The sequence below is a fragment of the Mastigoproctus giganteus genome, chromosome 4 (assembly GCF_048544385.1).
Source record: "Mastigoproctus giganteus isolate SK-2022 chromosome 4, ASM4854438v1, whole genome shotgun sequence".
Taxonomy (NCBI): domain Eukaryota; kingdom Metazoa; phylum Arthropoda; class Arachnida; order Uropygi; family Thelyphonidae; genus Mastigoproctus; species Mastigoproctus giganteus.
In genome coordinates this window covers 1,749,441-1,773,599 of record NC_143578.1, presented here as the reverse complement: position 1 = coordinate 1,773,599, position 24,159 = coordinate 1,749,441, and the positions used below count along the sequence as shown (strand labels likewise).

General features: G+C 39.1%; 1 protein-coding gene across 1 annotated transcript in view; it reads left to right on the top strand.

Annotated features, from left to right (window-relative positions):
• FASN1 (Fatty acid synthase 1) overlaps nt 1-24,159 on the top strand; it is a 371,433-nt gene that overhangs the window by 109,318 nt on the left and 237,956 nt on the right. Inside the window, exons 8-10 of the mRNA XM_090372546.1 lie at nt 7,759-8,201; nt 9,602-9,841; nt 22,562-22,751. Of these exons, the coding sequence (XP_090228672.1) occupies nt 7,759-8,201; nt 9,602-9,841; nt 22,562-22,751 (873 nt within the window). The remainder of the gene's footprint in view (nt 1-7,758; nt 8,202-9,601; nt 9,842-22,561; nt 22,752-24,159) is intronic.

Here is a 24,159-nt window from a genome sequence, read left to right as displayed (position 1 = left end):
GAAGGATTGAAATCAACTAAGTTGTCTTTGCTCCACTAGAGAATTACCTGAAGATCGGCATTTAAGGAATTGGTAGCAGATTTTTGAGAAGTTGAAGCTGATTGAGCAGGGCAAGGTTTCTCAAAATGGAAAGTAGAATGCAATGTGCTATCATCGGCAAAACTATTGATAGGATTTCCAGTTAATGGAAGAAGGTCATTAATATACAAGAGGAAAAGAGTGGGGAAAAGAACTGAACTTTGGGGAACACCATCATTAGTGGAGAAGTTAGAAGACAGAGCCATCTACCATCACCCTCTGTGAGCGATCAGAGAGAAAACTGGATAACCAATTACTAAAAACAGTTGGCAAACCATAAGATGGAAGCTTGTTTAGAAGACCTTTATGCCAAACACGATCAAAAGCCTTTGAGATGTCAAGATCAACTACTTGTGTTTCACCGAACTTTTCCATTGAATTAGTCCCTAAATGGGTAATATATTCCAGTGGATCGACACTGACGGAATCCACACTGGCGATCGTTGATCACACGGAAGGTTTCTAGGTAGTTTAAGAGTTGGCGGTTAATTGATTTCTCCATTACTTTAGAAAGAGTAGAAGTAGCATTGGCATTAGTAGAGGCATTTGATGCAAGAAAGCAAGCTTATGCAGCATCAGCCAAAAAAAATAAATAAATAAAATAATAATAATAAATTAAAAAAAATAATAATAAAATAAATAAATAAAAAATAACCACCTCCACTTCACCCCTCTGTTCGTTCGAAATACCTATTCGAAACAACTTTAGGCTATTAAATTGGATGGGAGGGACTTGTCACCCTTTTTAGGAACTGGCGGGATATGAGCAAATTTCCAAGCAGAAGGAAAAACACCTTTGGAATAAGAAAGTGAAAAAAGGCGGCAAAGAATAGGAGTAAGTTCAGAAGCACAGGTTTTGAGAACAAGTGGAGAAATACCATTGGGACCTGGAGCTTTCTTAGCATTAAAATTCGTCAAAATCCTTCTGACATCCTTTTGTCGGTAGACAGGAGGCATTGAATGGAGCATGTTGGTGTTTTACCAAGATCATTAATACATGAGTGTATTAATGAGGAGTATATGATGAGAGCTTTGTCGATCAATTCGGCCCTGGAAAGATTGTGCAAGGCTCAAGGGGTAGAATTTTTTTCAGCCTGGACTGTACTTGCTAACAGGAGAGATTGCTTCTACAGGGATGGGATACACTTAAATAGAAAGGGTGCAAGAATATTTGCTGATGCTATCGAGGCAGTGTTAAGTGGGTCGGAAAACTGCTAGCTTAGGGGGAGACAAAGACCAATAGATCGACAGTAGCCACTGGCAGAGGTGAAAGAGATTCTTGCACTGCTTCTATTAGAATGATCAGAAGCCTGAAAAACAAGATGCAGGATATTTCAGAGACTGCTGGGAGCCATTGCGGTACAAGTAAACACATGGGTTGTGTTAGGGTAGCTAAGAATAGAAACAGGTGCAGGTATACTTGCGTGTACACCAATGCTAGGAGTTTAGTAAATAAATTTGATGAATTTGAGGTATTGCTCAAAACATTAAGGCAGATATTGTTTGGATATCAGAGACGTGGTGTCACACAGATATAAGGGATGCAGAACTGGAATTTGGGGAGTACAATGTCTACAGAAAGGATAGACAGGATAGGAAGGGGGGAGGGGTTATGCTATTAGTTAAGAAACACATAAAAACCAAGGAAGTGAAGCCAGTCGACATCGCTGGACAGTGCAGTGTTGAGTCAGTTTGGTGTGACATAAGCATTGGGAGATCAAAATTGAGAGTAGCAGTGTGCTATAGGCCTAATGACTCTGATGAGTATAATAAGAAACTGTACTGTACAGGGAAATAGAGTGGGCCAGTAAATCAGAGAGTCTTATAATGGGAGATTTTAATTTCCCAGATATTTACTGGAATTTGGGGGCTGGTCACTCACACACTAGCAGGGCTTTTGTGGATTTATTGGATGATTGTTTTCTACATCAGCATGTTCGGGAGGCAACTAGAGGGAGTAATACTCTTGATTTGATTATCAGCAGTGATTCTTCATGCATTAAGAATCTGCAGATAAATGAACCACTAGGTGGCAGTGATCACAGTGTGCTGAAGTGGGATTTACTCAGAGGTAACTACCATTAGGGGTAAAGGGAAGGGTTATTGCTTCCGTAAAGGCGACTACGATGGACTGAGACAGTATTTAAATTCTATACAGTGGGACCAACTGATGATGTTACCAACAGCAAATTCAAAATGGGAAGCATTCAAAGAATTAATCTTGGAAGCTACTAGGCTTTACATACCAACCAAGAAATATTGTTCAAGGTTTAGGCCAAAATGGATGTCAGATGAACTATTGAGGCATATGGCAGAGAAGAAAAATGCATCGGATACTTACAAATTAACACATGACACAGAAGCCTACGATAGATACAAGTTGATATGCAACCAAGTTACAAAGGAGGTTAGGCAGGCGAAGGCAGATTACGAGAAATCCTTGGCAAGGGATGCAAATAAAAACAGCAAAGAGTTCTTTACTTATGTAAACTCTAGAAGGAAGGGGATGAATCAGATTGGTCCACTTGATATTGATGGGTCAACTGTTGATGACCCTGCTCAGGTAGCTAACAAACTAAATGAATATTTTGCATCGACATTCACACATGAGGAGTTATTCAGTGAGGGAAATGCCAGAGGTGTATTCAACTCTAGCAGTAAGCTACAGAATCTTGAAATAACTGGGAGTCAAGTGGAGGAGAAACTGTTGAAGATAAACACAAGAAAGGCACCCGGGGTTGATGGGATCTATCCAGTTATATTAAAGGAGGCAGCAAAGGAAGTAAGCAAACCCTTAGCCATAATTATGAGAGCTTCCTTGGACTCAGGGGAGGTACCCGTAGACTGGAAATGTGCAAATGTGACCCCAATTCACAAAGGAGGATCAAAGGCTGACACAAGTAATTATAGACCTGTGAGCTTAACTTCTGTTCCAGGAAAATTAATGGAGGCACTGGTTAAAGAAGCACTGCAGGATCATTTAGACAAGACTTCAGTTATAGCTCAGACACAGCATGGTTTTGTTAAGGGGAAGTCTTGCCTGACCAATTTGATTGGATATTATGATGCAGTCACAAAAGAACTGGATGCAGGGAATAGCTTTGATATTATACAGGGTGTTTCAGTTAAACGTTTCAGAACTTCTAAGAGGGGTAGGGTACATCCTGACAACTCGAAATCATATAGCAATGTGGGGTCGGAAATGCTTTCCTGAAGCGGTGTTGTACACAGAAGCACCATAAAAAGAAAAGAGACCGTAAGTGAGAAATAGTTTTAATAATACATGAAAAGAAGCAAAAGGTACATGGATTAAAGTAAGTGTTCGAAGTTTCTTCAACCTCTTATTGCTTTCGCACAGTGGTACCTTGGAAAATGTGCTACAAATACCCTTTTTCCTGCTGAAGTGTTGTTTTCCGATGAGGCATCCTTCACAAGGGAAGGAATTTTCAACACGCATAACGACCATATCTGGGCGGTCGAGAACCCGCATGCAATACGACGTCGTGCAGCACAGATTCGATTTTCGGTCAATGTATGGGCCGGTATTATGGGAGATCACCTCATCGGACCTTACCTGTTACCGTGTCGTCTAACCGGACCTATCTACTTGATCTTTCTGCAGCAAGTATTGCCACAACTTTTGAGAGATGAACAGATTTCAGTGGAGATTAATAATAGCAGGATTCCACTTGTCTCTGAAACTAATTATCTGGGATTACAATATACTCAAAGCTTAATTTGGTCTCTCATTTAAATGACGTAACAACAAAGATCAGAAGATTCACTGGTGCTATTGTAAAAATTTCTCGTTCAGACTGGGGACTTTCTAGATGTACCATGAAAATCTACAGGGTGTTTCAGTTAAACGTTTCAGAACTTCTAAGAGAGGTAGGGTACATCCTGACAACTCGAAATCATATAGCAATGTGGGGTCGGAAATGCTTTCCTGAAGCGGTGTTGTACACAGAAGCACCATAAAGAAAAGAGACCGTAAGTGAGAAATCGTTTTAATATAATACATGAAAAGAAGCAAAAGGTACATGGATTACCGTAGGTACATGGATTATCAAGTAGATAGGTCTAACCGGACCTATCTACTTGATCTTTCTGCAGCACGTATTGCCACAACTTTTGAGAGATGAACAGATTTCTGCATCGACGCAACAGACAATGTGGTTCCAACACGATGGAGCCCCTGCCCATTATAGCGGAGATGTTCGTAACTACCTGGATGTCACATTTGGTCAACAGTGGATTGGACGTGGTGGTCCCGTGCGTTGGCCTGCTCGGTCACCCGACCTATCATGTCTTGATTTTTATTTCTGGGGTCATATGAAATCGCTAGTTTATGACATCCCTGTTGACAATGCTGAGGAGCTGGTTCCAAGAATCGCAGTAGCTGCCGAAGAAATTCGAAATTCGCCTGGAGTATTCCAGAATGTTCGGATGTCCATGTGTCGGAGATGTGAGGCGTGCATTATAGCCCGTGGAAGAAACTTCGAACACTTACTTTAATCCATGTACCTTTTGCTTCTTTTCATGTATTATTAAAACGATTTCTCACTTACGGTCTCTTTTCTTTATGGTGCTTCTGTGTACAACACCGCTTCAGGAAAGCATTTCCGATCCCACATTGCTATATGATTTCGAGTTGTCAGGATGTACCCTACCCCTCTAGAAGTTCTGAAACGTTTAACTGAAACACCCTGTATACTTGGATCTTAGAAAGGCTTTTGATACTGTTGCACATGGAAGACTGCTACACAGATTGGAGCAGTGTGACATTGGAGGCAAATTGCTGCTATGGATAAAGGGGTGGTTGAGGGGGAGAAGACAGAGAGTGGCAATCAATGGACACTGCTCATCGTGGACTAATGTTATTAGTGGAGTCCCTCAGGGCTCAGTGTTGGGTCCATTATTGTTTTCTGTATTTATAAATGATATTGATGATGGTATATCAAGCTTAATGTCCAAGTTTGCAGACGATACAAAGGTTGGCAGGGTTGTCAAGGACACTACTGACATTATGCTGCTGCAACAGGATCTGGAAAGGTTGAGCAGATGTGCTGAGAGGTGGCAAATGAAGTTTAACATTGACAAATGTAAAGTACTACACATGGGAAACAGCAACCCCAGAGCAACGTATCAACTCTGTGGTACTACACTGACAGTGGTAGAGAATGAAAGGGACTTGGGGGTGGTTGTGCAGGCAGATATGAAGTTCTCTGAGCAGTGCAGATGGGCTGCAAGAGTAGCTCACGGAGTATTGTCAATGATATACAGGAATTTTTCCAGCAGGGATAAGGAGGTGATTATTCCCTTGTATAAGGCAATGGTCAGGCCACACCTAGAGTACTGTATACAGGTATGGAGGCCTCATTTCAAGAAGGATGTAGAGCTGCTGGAACGAGTACAGAGAAGGGCAACAAGATTAGTGAATGGAACAAAGGGATGCTCTTACGAAGAAAGGCTTAAGTTTTGCAAATTACAGTGTCTGGAGACTAGGCACCAGCGAGGTGATCTGATAGAGGTGTATAAAGCCTTGAATGGTTTGAGCATGCTCAATGCTGATGGGATTCTTCCTCTAGCTCAGAATAATCACCTGAGAGGGCATAAATTCAAATTGAGGAAAGACAGATGTAGGATAGATGTGCGGAAATTTGCCTTTAGCCAGCGGGTGGTTGGTTGGTGGAACAGACTTCCATCCCTTGTAGTGGAGGTTGATAGCCTAAATAAGTTTAAGACTCAGCTGGACAGGTATTTTGAACGAACAGAGGGGTGAAGTGGAAGTGGGGTTTTTTTTTTTTTGGCTGATGCTGCATAAGCCTGCTTTTTTGCATCAAATGCCTCTACTAATGCTAATGCTAACGTATCAACTCTGTGGTAGTACACTGACAGTGGTAGAGAATGAAAAGGACCTGGGGATAATTGTGCAGGCAGATATGAAGTTTTCTGAGCAGTGCAGACGGTCTGCAAGAGTAGCTCGTGGTGTCTTGTCAATGATATACAGAAATTTTTCAATCAGGTATAAAGAGGTGATTATTCCCTTGTATAAGGCAGTGGCCAGGCCACACCTTGAGTACTGTATACGGGTCTGGAGGCCTCACTTTAAAAAGGATGTAGTGCTGTTGTAGTGCGAGTACAGAGAAGGTAACAAGATTAGTGAATGGAATGTAGGGTTGCTCTTACGAATAAAGGCTTATGTTTTGCAGATTACGGTGTCTATAGACTAGGAACCTGCGAGGTGATCTAATTGAGGTGTATAAAGCATTGAATGGTTTGAGCATGCTCAATGCTGATGGGATTCTTCCTCTTGCTCAGAATAATCACTTAAGAGGGCATAAATTCGAATTGAGGAAAGACAGTTGTAGGATAGATGTATGGAAGTTTGCCTTTAGCCAGCGGGTAGTTTGTTGGTGAAACAGACTTCCATCTTTTGTTGTGGAATTTGATAGCCTAAATAAATTTAAGGCTGTGCTGGACCGGTATTTGGAATGAATGGAGCTGTTAAGTGGGAGCATTTTTTTTTTTGGCTGATGCTGCTTAAGCTTTCTTTCTTGCATCATATGCCTCTGCTAATGCTGATGATGAAAGAATTAGCATGACTCAATCGGTAGGGGTACTGATTGGGTCATGCATTGCTCGTGCCTTGTACAGAGTGGTACAATGTTGGTGGGGAGGGATCAGTTATTTCATATTCATTGTTTTTGTGATTTTTGTCAATTCACTGACTAATTGCTCTTGATGTGCACTATATGCCTTACAACGCTCACTCACTTCGGTGGAATCCCCCCTCCACTTTACAATTGGTTCACTGTACGATCAAATCACTTAATGATGGACAGTCCATTATCCATAGGCTATAAAAGTAAAGATATAAAGTGCATATTTACACTTTATTACCTTACCAATTAACAAAATGAAATGATACATGAAAATCGGAAGAACTTTCAGGTTAACAAAAGAAAAAAAGAAGGAAGGGAATTACACTGTTTATTTTCAGGTCACTCTCCCAATTACTAACCCAGCCTAACCTGCTTAACTTTGATGATCACCCCCCGAGAACCAGGATATTTAACCTAGTATGATAGTTGGCTGTTCAGAGTACCTGTAATGTGTTTCCTTCTGGCAGTGGTCACAAATTTTTTTTTTTTTTTTTTTTTGTCAGTCCACGAATGCAAGTTACTCCCATCTGAAAACTGCCTGGAGCATGCCTGAAGGAGTTTCACTTCAAAAATAAAATCCTAGTAGTGAAAGTTTCACGAGCATTTTTTATTTAAGTATTATGAGCTTGAATGAAGAACTACATTTCTCTGCATTATCTTATGTTATATTCTCTGCGCAAGGTATAATGATGAATCAGAACTGCCTTCTTAATTAGACACTTCTTAATTAACCTTCTTAATTAACCTTAAATATTATATACTCGACAAAGTAAAAAATCACTAGATTTTGGCGTTGTGGTTAAAATTTATTTAGGTAAAAATCAGTAGATTTTGATTTATCACCATGCAGATTTTTATCACAAGTGCCTTTTCTTCAATAGATTTTTAAAAAAATGCTTTCTTTGGAGATAATCATCCTTGACTACATCTTATAACTTACTGTAGTTTGTGATAATTCAATTAAAACTGTTTTATGTATGTTTCGTTTTCAGTAATTAGTTTTCTTTTGCTTTAGCTTTATGCAGTTTGACCAAAGTGTTGATTGCAATGGAAGAGCATAAAATTCCTTCCAACCTTCATTATTCTAATCCAAATCCTGAAATTGCTGGATTATTTGATGGACGATTAAAAGTTGTAACAGATACCATGCCGTGGATTGGGAAATATGCAGCATTAAACTGTTTTGGATTTGGAGGGGCAAACGTTCATGTGCTCTTACGTGCACATTCTAATGAGTGTTGTAGTTCATCTGATCCGAATGTTCCACAACTTGCGCTGTACTGTGGGAGGACTGAAGAAAGTATAAACCATTTCTTTGATTATCTAAATAAGAACCACCCTGGAAGAGAATTCTTTTCTTTGCTTCATAATACATCCTATTTGTCACCGTCTACAATGATCAATAGAGGTTTTGCTATTCAGTATCAAGGACAAGACATAATTACAAAAGGTTCTGGGGTAAGTGTGAAGATTTATTTTTTATTTCTTATTTTGTGCTTCTTTAAAAATATTTAATCATAGTTAATATGAAATAAGGATAATTGAAATCTTATGTTGCTTATATTAAGTTACATATCTACCCACTTACAGTTTTTTGAAGATTTTTGCCTTTTAGTTTTGTGGAAAGTACTTTTATTTTGGATTTTACTTCCCTTTATATTATGGTTTTTCTGATAAACATATGCTATATTTTTCAAGTCAGAACATATTAGATTTATTGATAGTTACCACTAGAGAGCCTGTGACTTTGCTCATATTTAGCAGCAAAAACTTATGTCATCTGCTAAGATTATTTTGTCTAGCTTATACACTGGCTTTTGTTTCATTTTTTTGTTTTCATGGATATGCCTCTAATGTCTAATAGATAGTAGAGGCATCTCCATGTTTTTTGTTTTTGTAATTCATTGCTCCCTTGTATAGGTGTTTAGTTTTATTAAAATGTTTCTAAGGTTAATTCTTATAAATGTTTGTCCTTTGAAAAATTATTTGGAACATGCAGCTCACCTGAAATCAGACTAGATGTCATAAACTTGGGAATAAAAAATTTTTACATTTCTTTTGTGAAGAGGAAAGATGGAGCAGAAGAATGCATATCTTTACTAGGGATCAATCCAGACTTCTCACCATTTTTAGCATAAACAATTACAAATATTGCTTCTGTGTATCAAAAAAAAAAAAAAAATGTAGGCTTTTTCTTTGTCCTCTATGTTACTTTTATTTTAAATACCTGTTGACTCTACAAATCACAAGCCTACTATACCTTGGAATTTTTCACATGTGTCCCCAGAACCTGTTTTAAATTAGACCTAGACTCTGTAGGAAAATAGTCAAGCTAATTAACAGTCCCTGTCTTACAAGACTAGCCTCATTCCATCACCAGACATTGTTTCCAATACAGAAGAAAAGTGTCCACAGATATTCTGTGGATACTGTTCTTCTGAATTGGCATCTGTTATTTAACTTATTTGTTTTAAATTGCTCCAAACATATGCATCAACTGGTGTCTCTCTTGCCTTCAACCAATATATGGTACCTAAAAAATTAATAATTTGGAAGAATAATTCGAGAATACTGTTTTACTCTTTTCTGGGTTGGAAATACGCATAGATTTGTATTGAGTTTAGTTTTTTTTTTTTTTTTTTTTTTGGATTGAGTTGTAAAAGTTGACAGGAATGAAGTTATATTAAGTTTGAAATAAAATCATTCTTGTTTTAAGTAACTAATTTCATGACATCAAAATATGAAGGGAAGGCAACATCCAAATCATAAAACTGTTATTTAGCTTATTTTAAATTTCAAAAAATTTAAATGTATAATGTTTGTAAATAATATTCTTCTGAATATATTATCTTTTCCAGCTTGTGTTACCAGAAAAAAGGCCAGTTTGGTACATATTTACTGGAATGGGTTCCCAGTGGCCTGCAATGGCCCGTGATCTGATGAAATTAGAAGTTTTTGCTAATTCAATTAATCATTCTGCAGAAGTTTTGAAACTCCATGGTATTGACTTGAAAAAAATTCTTTTGGAAAAGGATGAGCTGGCTATCAAAAAAGAACGAAGTGTAATCCCTTCTTTTGTTTCAATTGCAGCTGTTCAGGTATGCAGTAACTTAAGTTTATTCAGTTGTGAATAAGAATAATTACTGGTTTAGCTCATATAGTCATGTTTATTTTAATTTAATTGTTAACTGAATATATTTAATATATTCAAATACCATATGCATGAAGGTGCCTCCGTAGCCAGGTGGGAAGGAGCAGCAGTGCGTAGCACATGCTTCTTGATTAGACCGGGGTTCGAGCCCGTCACCACCAAATACGGAGGATACGAAAAGGTCAGGAATGACTACTGCATATTCACGGAGCAATATGGCCTTAGTTGCTAATGCTCCTAAAAACCAAATAACAAACAAACCATATGCACTTTTCCCTGAAAATGTTATTATTGTTATTAATAGTAGTGACAAATGCTGCAAGAAAGCAAGCTTATACAGCAGCATCAAAAAAAAGAAAAAAAAAAGTTACTCACCTCATCTCCCCATCGCCTCTAATAATATGTCTAATTTTTCCTTAAATTTATTCAAATTACCCACTTCCACAATACCAGATGTTCCAACGATCAGTGACTTTGGCTGAAAGAAAATTTTTGCACATCTGTCCTGCAACTGTTTCTTTTTCATAAATTTATGTCCCGTTGTGTGTCTATATGTCATCTGCGCAAATATAAGGATGCCATTAGCTTACACAGTCCATTTAAATATTTATGCTAAAATACAAATTGCTTAGTGAATACTACCTTACAAGTATACTGCCTTATTTATTTATTATTATTATTTTTTTTTATGAAAACCCCAAACACGAGAGGTATTAGATCCTACAGTACTTAGTACCGTGCTTGGGTTGGAGGTTGAGACGATGAAAGAATATAATTGTTGACATTAGACTTGAACTTCTGTAGACTGTAATTTTCAGGAAATACATATGAAGGAAGGTTGTTCCAGAAAACGGAAGTTCAATGAATGAATAAACGAGGAAGATAAAAAGTTGGTTCAGTGAGTTTGAAGTTGGACAGTAAATGGATGTTGGTTGGTGAGAGCACGTGTTCAGACTGTTTTGAGAGAGAGAGAGAGAGAGAGAGAGAGAGAGAGAGAGAGAGAGAGAGAGAGAGAGAGAGAGAATTATAGAAGCCAAATCAGAAGGACAGTACCCATGGAACAGTAAGTCTGTGAGACAGAGAGTGGAGAGACTCTGTTAGAGAGGAGTCATTAATTAACCTAACTGCCCTCTTCTGAATGGAATCTAGAAGCCTGAGAGAGGTTTTGGGGTCACCGTCCCAGATGTGGGAACTATATTCCATGGTAGTGTGAATTTGTGATTTAGCATTAGCATTAGTAGAGGCATTTGATGCAAGAAAGCAAGCTTATGCAGCATCAGCCAAAAAAAAAAAAAAAAAAAAACACTTCCATTTCACCCCTCTGTTCGTTCAAAATACCTGTTCAGCTGAGCCTTAAACTTATTTAGGCTATCAACTTCCACGACAAGGGATGGACGTCTGTTCCACCAACCAACCTACCACCCGCTGGCTAAAGGCAAATTTCCGCACGTCTATCCTACATTTGTCTTTCCTCAATTTGAATTTATGCCCTCTCAGGTGATTATTCTGAGCTAGAGGAAGAATCCCATCAGCATTGAGCATGCTCAAACCATTCAAGGCTTTATACACCTATGTCAGATCACCTCGCTGGTGCCTAGTCTCCAGACACTGTAATTTGCAAAACTTAAGCCTTTCTTCGTAAGAGCACCCCTTTGTTCCATTCACTAATCTTGTTGCCCTTCTCTGTACTCGCTCCAGCAGCTCTACATCCTTCTTGAAATGAGGCCTTCAGAGCTGTATACAGTACTCTAGGTGTGGCCTGACCATTGCCTTATACAAGGGAATAATCACCTCCTTATCCCTGCTGGAAAAATTCCTATGTATCATTGACAATACACCATGAACTACTCTTGCAGCCCGTCTGCACTGCTCAGAGAACTTCATATCTGCTTGCACAACCACCCCCAGGTCCCTTTCATTCTCTACCACTGTCAGTGTAGTACCACAGAGTTGATACGTTGCTCTGGGGTTGCTGTTTCCCATGTGTAATACTTTACATTTGTCAATGTTGAACTTCATTTGCCACCTCTCAGCCCATCTGCTCAACCTTTCCAGATCCTGTTTCAGCAGCATAGTGTCAGTAGTGTCCTTGAGAACCCTGCCTACCTTTGTATCGTCTGCAAACTTCAACATTAAGCTTGATATACCATCATCAATATCATTTATGAATACAGAAAACAATAATGGAACCAACACTGAGCCCTGAGGGACTCCACTAATAACATTAGTCCACGACGAGCAGTGTCCATTGATTACCACTCTCTGTCTTCTCCCCCTCAGCCACCCCTTTATCCACAGCAGCAATTTGCCTCCATGCCACACTGCTCCAATTTGTGCAGCAGTCTTCCATGTGCAACAGTATCAAAAGCGTTTTTAAGATCCAAGTATATAATATCAAAGTTATTCCAGTTCTTTTGTGACTGCATCATAGTATCCAATCAAATTGGTCAGGCAAGACTTCCCCTTAACAAAACCATACTGTGTCCAAGCTATAACTGAAGTCTTGTCTAAATGATCCTGCAGTGCTTCTTTAACTAGTGCCTCCATTAATTTTCCTGGAACAGAAGTTAAACTCACAGGTCTATTGTTACTTGTGTCAGCCTTTGATCCTCCTTTGTGAATTGGGATCACATTTGCACATCTCCAGTCTGTGGGTACCGCCCCTGAGTCCAAGGAAGCTCTCGTAATTATGGCTAAGGGTTTGCTTACTTCCTCTGCTGCCTCCTTTAATATAACTGGATAGATCCCATCCACCCCGGGTGCCTTTCTTGTGTTTATCTTCAACAATTTCTCCTCCACTTTACTCTCAGTTATTACAAGATTCTCTAGCTTACTGCTAGAGTTGAATACACCTCTGGCTTTCCCCTCACTAAATAACTCCTCATGTGTGAATGTCGATGCAAAACATTCATTTAGTTTGTTAGTTACCTGAGCAGGATCATCAACAGTTGACCCATCGATATCAAGTGGACCAATCTGATTCATCCCCTTCCTTCTAGAGTTTACATAAGTAAAGAATTCTTTGCTGTTTCTCTTTGCATCCCTTGCCAAAGATTTCTCGTAATCTGCCTTCGCCTGCCTAACCTCCTTTGTAACTTGTTTACAGATCAACTTGTATCTATCATAGGCTTCTGTGTCATGTGTTAATTTGTATGTATCCCATGCATGTTTCTTCTCTGCCATATGCCTCATTAGTTCATCTGACATCCATTTAGGCCTAAACCTTGAACAAAATTTCTTAGTTGGTATGTAAAGCCTAGTAGCTTCAAAGATAAGTTCTTTGAATGCTTCCCATTTTGCATTTGCTGTTAGTAACTTCATCAGTTGGTCCCACTGTATAGAATTTAAATACTGTTTCAGTCCATCGTAGTCGCCTTTACAAAAGCAATAATCCTTCCCTTTACCCCTAATGGTGGTTACCTCTTTGAGTAAATCCCACTTCAGCACACTGTGATCACTGCCACCTAGTGGTTCATTTATCTGCAGATTCTTAATGCATGAAGAATCACTACTGATAATCAAATCAAGAGTATTCCTCCCTCTAGTTGTCTCCCGTACATGCTGATGTAGAAAACAATTGTCCAATAAATCCACAAAAGCCTTGCTAGTGTGTGAGTGACTAGCCCCCAAATTCCAGTCAATATCTGGGAAATTAAAATCTCCCATTATATAAGACTCTTTGATTGACTTGCCCACTCTATTTCCCTGTACAGTTTCTTATCATACTCATCAGAGTCATTAGGCCTATAGCACACTCCTACTCTCAATTTTGATCTCCCAATGCTTATGTCACACGAAACTGATTCGACGTTGCACTCTCCAGCGATGTCCACTGGCTTCACTTCCTTGGATTTTATGTATTTCTTAACTAATAGCATAACCCCTCCTCCCTTCCTATCCAGTCTATCCTTTCTGTAGACGTTGTACTCCCCAAATTCCAGTTCTGCATTCCTTATATCTGTGTGACACCACGTCTCTGATATCCCAACTATATCTGCTTTTGATGTTTTGAGCAATACCTCAAATTCATCAAATTTATTTTCTAAACTCCTAGCATTGGTGTACACGCAAGTATACATGCACCTCTTCCTATTCTTAGCTACCCTAACACAACCCATGTGTTTACTTGTACCGCAATGACTCCCAGCAGTCTCTGAAATATCCTGCATCATGTTTTTCAGGCTTCTGCTCATTCCAATAGAAGCCGTGCAAGAATCTCTTTCACCTCTGCCAGTGGCTACTGTTAATCTATTAGTCTTTGTCTCCCCCCCAAGCTAGCAGTTTACCGACCCACCTAACACTGCCTCGATAGCGTCAGCAAATATTCTTGCACCATTTCTATTTAAGTGTATCCCATCCCTGTAGAAGCAATCTCTCCTGTTAACAAGTACAGCCCAGGCTGAAAAAAATTCTACCCCTTGAGCCTTGCACAATCTTTCCAGGGCCGAATTTGTACAGATTTGTATTTCCATTGTTTGGGAGAAAAGTAAAGCTAAGAGCGAAAGAGAAAACCAAGTTTTTTAGATGTAGAGGAAGCAGTATTTGTAATGTGCTTGTGCCAAGAGAGACTAGAAGTCAGGGTAATCCCCAGAAGAGATATATCATTTTGCCTAGAAATCGGAGTGTCACCAAAGATAAGCAGAAGAATTGCGAGATATAAGACAAGGCTGAGTTTTAGAAGGATTGAAATCAATTAAATTGTCTTTGCCCCACTGAAGAATTACCTGGAGATCGGCATTTCAGGAATTGGTAGCAGATATTCCAGAAGTTCAAGCTGATTAAGCAGGGTAAGGTTTCTCAAAATGGAAAGTGGAATGTAATGTGCTGTCATCGGCAAAACTATGGATAAGATTTCTTGCATTATGTGCATTTGCTAATGCTTTTTTCTCATGGTTATTCCCAACCTCATATTGTTTGGCATTACAAGAATACAAAATGGGATGACCTGCAAGATTTCTTTTCTTTTTTCCCTTGGTTGGATTACTGTTTCAAAACTTCTGATGTCAACGTTTGCTCAGATCGTGTTAGTGAAATTATTCTTGCCAGAATGGAATAATCTATTCCACACTCCACTTTAAAATCTCGTCCTTTATCTAAACCTTGGTTTTCCAATAAATGTGCTAAGGCTGTTCAAGAGAAGAACGTTGCATATCATAATTGGCTTCTTTCGAAATCTTCAGATTTATTTTCTGCCTACACGAAAGCTCGCAACAATTGTAAAGCAGTTATTAATCAGTCCAAACTTGATTTTGTACAGGCTTAGAGTATAAAACTTGTTGCCTGCTGTAATGGTAGCCGAGCACTCTGGTCTCTTTCCAAAACTATTGGCCACAACTTTTGCTCATCTCCCCTCCCATCTCTGTCAAAACCAGATGGTTCTGTTATCATTTCAATCAAAGATAAAACTGGCCTGCTAGCATCCCATTTTTCTTCCAACTCCTGTATCAGTGATCTTGGTAAAACACCTCCCACCATTCCCTACAAGCTCTATTCCATGCCTCTTATTGTCCTCCATTCAATGCCTCCTCTTCCGTCAAAAGGATGTCAGAAGGATTTTGCCGAATGTCGATGCTATGAAAGCTTCAAGTCCTGATGGCATTTCTCCACTTGTTCTCAAACATGTGCTCCTGAACTTAATCCTATTCTTTGCCGCCTTTTTTCACTTTCTTATTCCAAAGGTGTTTTTCCTTCAACTTGGAAATTTACTCATATCCAGCCAGTGCTTAAAAAGGGTGACAAGTCCCTCCCTTATTGTCCCATTGCAATTACTTCTACTCTTTCAAAATAATGGAGAAATCAATTAACAGCCAGCTCTTAAACTACCTAGAAACCTTCTGTCTGTTCAACGACCGCCAGTATGGATTCCGTCAGTGTCAAACCATTGGTGATGTTTTGGCTTGTTACACCTCTATGGAGGCACCTCCGTAGCCAAGTGGGAAGGAGCAGCAGTGTGTAGCACACACTTCTTGATTAGACCGGGGTTCGAGCCTGTCGCCACCAAATATGTAGGATGCAGAAAGGTCAGGGAATGACCACCGCATATCCCGGAGCAATATGGCCTTAGTTGCTAATGCTCCTATAAACCAAATAAAAACCCCTCTATGGACAAATTCAATGGATAATTTTGGTGAAACAAGCAGTTGCTCTTGACATCTCAAAGGCTTTCGATCATGTTTGGCATAAAGGTTTGCGGACCGTTTTTTTGCAATTGGTTATCCAGTTTTCTCTCTGATCGCTCACTGAGGGTGATGGTAGATGGCTCTCTGTCTTCTAACTTTTTCACTAATGCTGGTGCCCCCCAAGGTTCAGTTCTTTCTGCCACTCTTTTCCTCTTGTATATTAATGACCTTCTTCCATTGACTGAAAATCCTCTCCAATGTTTTGCTGATGATATCACGTTGCATTCCACTTTCCATTTTGAGAAATGTTACCCTGCTCAATCAACTTCAACTTTTCAAATATCCGCTATCAATTCCTGAAATGCCGATCTCCAGGTAATTCTCCAGTGGGGCAAAGACAACTTAGTTGATTTCAATCCTTCTAAAACTCCGTCTTGTCTTATATCTTGAGTCAGCGCCCTCTCCGTCTTGAGAGGGCGCTGACTCTATTTAAAAGTTACAGCTGTCAGTTACAAGCTCCGCAAAAACGATAAATGTTTGCCTTTTATTTACATGATTGTTGTTTTATATTGTACTTAATACGTAGTCATATAGTTATAGTTACGCTGGTTATTTTTTATTTTAATTTAGATAAAGAGTTTTTGTGGATTTTACTTACGATAGGTAAAACCGTTATTTTTGTTCGATTTTTGTAGCCATTGTTTTTGTATATAGGGAATTCAAAGTTTTTGTAGGGAATTCAAATTTTTTAATTGAGGTAGCTAGGTAGCTCTAACGCATAATTATATAGTCATACGCTTCACTGTTTCTATTTCATAGTTTCTATTCAAATACTACTGACATTTAATTTATTGATTTTATTAATTTAAACTACCATGCCCCGAACTAGAGCAGCAAAGCAACGGGCACAAAGTGGCAGGAGTGTTGTGACTCGGGGGAGAACTGAGGGGGGCGATTCTCCAACGCGTCACAGCCTAAAAAAATGTGCAGCTTGTGAAATGTTTGCCGAACTCTCTGGAACGGAACATGATATTGCCATGGGGGATGTCTTTCTGTGTGCGCGATGTAAGGAGTGTAAGGAAATCAGGCGACAACTCAGCGTTGTTATGGGCCTATATGAGAGTTTGAAGGACAGGGTGGATGCCCTCGAAGGAAATAAATTGAGGGGCCCATCAAGCTCTCAGCTGCCCACATCAACGCCAGAGCTTGCACTTGGTCATCACGCAACACAGCGGCAACCCCCAAGGCAGAATGCGCTGGTCCCACAGGAACTATTAGTTGTTGGTGACTCTATTGTCAGGGAAACGGGGAACATGCTATGTAAAAAGGATAGGTGGAACAGGACCAGGGTATGTCTGCCAGGGGCAAAGGTTGATGACGTTGTAGAGCGGATATCATCTTTCAAGGGCACAAAAGGTGATATAGTTGTACACGTTGGCACTAATGATATTAAGAGTAGGAGACCGGCAGAATTACTCAACAAGTACAGGTCACTGTTGAAAAAAAGCCGAGAATTAGGGTTGCATTTGAAAGTGTCTGCAATTCTGCCCAGACACGATAGGAGGGAGTATATGATGAGAGCCTTGTCGATCAATTCGGCCCTGGAAAGATTGTGCAAGGCTGAAGGGGTAGAATTTTTTTCAGCCTGGACTGTACTTGTTAACAGGAGAGACTGCTTCTACAGGGATGGGATACACTTAAATAGAAAGGGTGCAAGAATATTTGCTGATGCTATCGAGGCAGTGTTAGGTGGGTCGGAAAACTGCTAGCTTGGGGGGATACAAAGACTAATAGTTTAACAGTAACCGCAGGCAGAGGTGAAGGTGATTCTTGCACAACTTCTATTAGAATAAGAAGCGACCTGGAGCGAGGGGTGTTGGGGGTTTCAGGGACGGATGGCAGTCATCATGGAATAGTTGGGTATATGGGATGTGTTAGGGTAACAAGGAATAGGCATAGGAGCATGTATGCTTGCATGTATAGCAATGCTAGAAGTATAGTAAATAAATTTGATGAATTTGAAGTGTTGGTCAAGACATCAAAGGCGGATATTGTTGGGATAGCAGAGACGTGGTGTCACAAAGATATAAGGAATGCAGAACTGGAATTTGGGGAGTACAATGTGTACAGAAAGGATAGACAGGACAGAAAGGGAGGAGGTGTTATGCTGTTAATTAAGAAAAACATAAAATCAAAAGAAGTGCATCCAGTTGATATAGATGGACAGTGCACTGTTGAGTCAGTTTGGTGTGACATAAGCACTGCGAAAGCAAAAATAAGAGTAGGAGTGTGTTATAGGCCTAATGACTCGAATGAGTACAATGAACAATTGTACAGAGAAATAGAGTGGGTCAGTAAATCAGAATGTCTTATAATGGGGGATTTTAACTTCCCAGATATTGACTGGAACTTGTGGGTTGGTCACTCACACACTAGTCAGACTTTTGTGGATTTATTGGATGATTGTTTTCTGCAGCAGCATGTTCGAGAGGCAACCAGAGAAAGTAATACTCTTGATCTGGTTATCAGCAGTGATCATTCGTGTATTAAGAATTTGCAGATAAAGGAACCACTAGGTGGCAGTGATCACAGTGTGCTGAAGTGGGATTTACTCAAAGAGGTAACTACCGTCAGGGGTAAAGGAAAGGGTTTTTGCTTCCGTAAAGGGGAGTACAGTGGTCTCAGACAGTTTTTAAATTCTGTACAGTGGGATCAACTGACGATGTTACAAACAGTAAATTCTAAGTGGGAAGCATTCAAGGAATTAATCGTGGAAGCTACTAGACTTTTCATACCGATGAAGAAATATTGTTCAAGGTTTAGGCCTAAATGGTTATCAAATGAACTAATGAGACTCGTGTCAGAGAAGAAAAATGCATGGGATGCATATAAATTATCAGGCGACGCAGAAGCCTGTAGGAGATATAAGCTAGTCTGTAATCAGGTCACAAAGGAGGTTCGGCAGGCAAAGGCGGATTACGAGAAATCTTTGGCAAAAGATGCTAAGAAAAACAGCAAGGATTTCTTTACTTATATAAACTCTAAAAGGAAGGGGATGAATATGATTGGTCCACTTGACATCGATGGTTCGACTGTTGATGATCCTGCTCAGATAGCAAACAAACTGAATGAGTATTTTGCATCTACATTCACACGTGAGGAATTATTACAGTTTGAAAATGGAAGAAGGTTATCAAATTGTAGCAGTGTGCTTAATGATTTTGTAATAACTGAGAGCAAAGTGGAGGAGAAATTGTTGAAGTTAAACATAAGAAAGGCACCTGGGGTGGATGGGATCTATCCAGTTATATTAAAGGAGGCGGCAAAGCAACTAAGCAAACCCTTAGCCATAATTATGAGAGCATCCTTGGATTCAGGGGAGGTTCCCACGGACTGGAGATGTGCAAATGTATCCCCAATTCACAAAGGAGGTTCGAAGGGTGACACGAGTAATTACAGACCAGTTAGTTTAACTTCTGTTCCGGGTAAAATAATGGAGTCACTGGTTAAAGATGCATTGCAGGATCATCTAGACAAGACTGCAGCAATAATTCAGACACAGCATGGGTTTGTTAAGGGAAAGTCTTGTCTGACAAATTTGATTGGTTATTATGATGTGGTCACAAAGGAACTGGATGCAAAAAATAATTTTGATATCATATACTTGGATTTCAGGATAGCTTTTGACACTGTTGCGCATGGAAGACTACTGTACAAATTGGAGCAGAATGGTATTAAGGGTAAGTTGCTACAATGGATAAAAGGATGGTTAAGTGGGAGAAGACAGAGGGTGGTAATCAATGGGTGCTGCTCTTCGTGGACTAATGTTATTAGTGGAGTCCCACAGGGTTCGGTGTTGGGTCCACTGTTGTTTTGTATATTTATCAATGATATTGATGAAGGTATATCAGGCTTAATGTCGAAGTTTGCAGATGACACGAAGGTTGGCAGGGTTGTTAATGACAGTAATGGCAGTGTGCTACTGCAACAGGATCTAGATAATTTGGGCAGATGGGCTAAGAAGTGGCAACTGAAGTTTAACCTTGACAAATGCAAAGTACTACATATGGGTAGAAGTAACCCCAGAGAAACGTACCAACTGTGTGGTACTACACTTAAGGTGGTAGAAAATGAAAAAGACCTGGGAGTAATTGTGCAGTCAGATATGAAGTTTTCTGAGCAATGTAGACAGGCTGCTAGGGCAGGTCATGGGGTTTTGTCAATGATATATAGGAATTTTGCTAGCAGGGAAAAGGAGGTGATTGTCCCTCTGTATAAGGCAATGGTCAGGCCACGCCTTGAGTACTGCGTACAGGTCTGGAGGCCTCATTTTAGGAAGGATGTAGATTTGCTTGAGCGTGTACAGAGAAGAGCAACACAATTGGTGAGGGGAATGAAGGGATCCTCTTACCAAGAGAGGCTTAAGTTCTGCAAATTGCAGTGGCTGGAGACTAGGCACCTGCGCGGTGATCTGATTGAGGTGTATAAGGCCTTGAATGGGTTGAGCACGCTGAATTCTGATGGGATTCTCCCACTTGTTCAGAATACGAACCTACGGGGACATAAGTTCAAATTAAGAAAGGATAGATGTAGAATAGATGTGCGGAAATTTGCCTTTAGCCAGCGGGTGGTTAATTGCTGGAACAAACTTCCATCTGTCGTTGTGGAAGTTGATAGGTTAAATAAATTTAAGGAGGAACTGGACAGGCATTTGGAGGGTATGGTGTGATTTTTTTTTTTTTTTTTTTTTTTGGCTGATGCTGCATAAGCTCCTACACTTGCTTTCTTGCATCAAGTGCCACTACTACTACTACTACTACTACTATCTCACAAAAAGAATTCTTTTGTTTCTATGCTTATCTTTGGTGACACTCCAATTTCTAGGCAAAATGATATATCTCTTTTGGGGATTACCCTTACTTGTAATCTCTCTCTTGGCTCCAGCATATTACAAATGTTGCTTCCTATGCATCTAAAAAACTTGGTTTTCTCTTTCGCTCTCGGCGTTACTTTTCTTCCAAACAGCTGTTTACTCTGTACAAATCGCAAATTTGCCCTACCATGGAATATTGTTCCCACATCTGGGGCAGTGCCCGCAAAACATCTCTCAGGCTTTTAGATTCCATTCAGAAGATTGCAGTTAGGTTAATTAATGGCTGCTCTCTAACAGAGTCTCTCCACTCGCTGTCTCATAGACGTACTGTTTCTGCTGCATGTCTTTTCTACAGATACTTCCATGGACACTGTTCTTCTGTCTGAATTGGCTTCTATAATTCCAGCTCTCTCTTTCTAAGTGTCTGAGCACGTGCCACAACCAGTCAACACCCTTTTACTGTCCAACTTCAAACTCAATGAACCAACTTTTCTTCTTTCCGATTTATTCATTCAACTTCCATTTTCTGGAACAACCTCCTTCATACGTATTTCCTGAAAACTATAGTCTCCAGAAGTTCAAGTCTGATGTCAACAAATATCTTCTTTCATCTTCTCAACCTCCAACCCAAGCACGGTACTAAGTACTATAGGTTTTAATACCTCTCGTGTTTGGGGTTTTCAAAAAAAAAAAAAAAAAAACGTACTTCCTCACCATTTAAAAATATTTTTATAATCATACATTGCGCATGTAGCACACGCTTCTTGATTAGACTGGGATTCGAGCCTGTCACCACCAAATACGGAGTACGGAGGATGCGGAAAGGTCAGGGAATGACCACCGCACATCCCCGGAGCAATATGGCCTTAGTTGCTAATGCTCCTAAAAACCAAATAACAACATAAACATACACTGCACTAAGAATGGTGTCAGTGTTATGTAATGATTGTTTGATTTTCATCTTTAATTATTGAATGTTAAAAAAAAAAGATTTAATTATACACATAAATACTGATAAAAAAAATTGAATTCTATTTTGAAAAATGAGTAATTAATGGTAAGGAACTATTCTTGCAGCTTGTGATGATTTGCATCCTGCAAAGACTCATGTGGCCAGTGACCTACAGCATTTTCTGATTTGGCTATTAGCCAAAAAAAGTTTGCACACCCTTGATGGCACAAGGTGTATCAGAAATCTGGACCCATAGGGAAAATGAAGCAGTATACATTTAATTCATTTATTATTTTTATTGATCCATTATCATCCATATGCATGTGAATTCTTGTATGAATGTTTGGTTTCATCAGATAATTTGTCACTTTAAAAAAATGGCACCTATATTTTCTACAGGGAGGTGTCCAGACAGTCACACTCTCTTTAAAAACTTTTGTATTGGTTCCCAGCAGCCTGTTAGATTTTCTTCTTACATCATTTTATGTTTGCATAGGAGATAGTTATTCTTCTCTGTGCAATAATATCCTTTTATTTTTTCAATTGCACAATTTTTTGTTTTCATTTTCTTAAGTAATATTTTTATAGTTTTATGTTACTTTCATATTTATCAGCTTAAAAGGACTAATCCTGGATTTATTTTTAGGAGATTAGTTATCATAAATTAAAACCATTGAAAACTACATTTATATGATTATAATTTTCATATTTAAAATTTTTCAGGTAGCCCTTGTAGACATATTGAAAGAGCTTGGAATTACTCCAGATGGTATAGTTGGGCATTCTGTTGGAGAATTAGGCTGTGCATATGCTGATGATTGCTTGACAGCAGAACAGATGATTCTTTCTGCTTATTGTAGAGGAAAGGCTGTTGAAGAAGCCAATTTAATACAGGGAGCAATGGCTGCAGTTGGTATGTAATTTGCATCAGTAACAATAAATTCAGCTTAAAAATTAATTAAATTTCTTAAACTTAAGCAAATGTGTATAGTTAATTTTTATGAGAAAATTATAAGATCAGTTAAAATTTCTTACCTTAACTTTGCATCAGCAACCTGTGATGTTTAACTTCAAAAATAACAAACTGACATTAATTGTTGCTTGAAGATAAAAATCTGTGATTCTGTGTACCTTCTTAAATATAGATACATTTCTACTTGTAAAGTTTTGAAATTGTTTTATAATTTTTCAAGAGTTAAATTGTGAGTGAATCCCACAGGTACAGCCCCCACCACATTTGTTATGCTGTACATGTTGGCGCCTGTGATAATAAGAGTAGGAGAACGGCAGAATTACTTAACAAGTAGAGGTCAATGTTGAAAAAAAGCCGCAAGTTTCATTGGTAGAATTTTTGTCAGCCTGGTCTGTGGTTGTTAACAGGAGAAACTGCTTATACAGGGTCAGTGATATATAGGAATTTTGCTAGTAGGGACAGGGAGGTAATTATCCCGTTATACAAGGCAATGGTCAGGCCACACCTAGAGTACTGTGTACAGGTCTGTAGGCCTGATTTTAGGAAGGATGTAGAGTTGCTATAAAGAGTACAAAGGACAACAAGATTGGTAAGGGGAACAAAAGGGTGCTCTTACCCAGAAAGGCTTAAGTTCTGCAAATTGCAGTGCCTGGAGAGTAGGCACTGGTGAAGTGATCTGATTGAGGTATATATAAGGCCTTGAATGGGTTGAGCAGCTGAATGCTGATGGGATTCTTCCTCTTGCTCAGATTAAGAACTTGAGGGGGCACAGATTCAAATTGAGGAAAGACAGTTGTAGAATAGATGTACCGAAATTTGACTTTAGCCAGCGAGTAGTAGTTCATTGGTGGAACAGACTTCCACCTTTTGTTGTGGAGGTTGATAGCCTAAGTAAATTTAAGGCTGAGCTGGACAGGCATTTGGAACAAATGGAAGGGTGAAATGGGAGGTTTTTTTTTTTTTTTTTTTGGCTGATGCTACATAAGCTTGCTTTCTTGCTTCATATGCCTTTACTAATGCTAATGAGTCATCATTTCGATTCAATTTCAATACTAAAATATAACCTTAAACTTATATCCCAATAAAGTTATAACACTATATATATATATTTCAGTATTGAGTATTATCTTCGAGTTATGTTATATGACTTTCGTATCTCCTGTCAAGTTATATTTATTAATTTATAATGTTACGTTTGTAAAATCTAGGTCGTTATATGTATTAATTAAAAAGCACAATTTAATTGATAATGAAATTTAATAAGATTAATAAATTTTATTGATTAATTGATAATACTATACTAAACTAACAGATTTCTAATATAGCGCTACATTTTTCGCTATCTTGT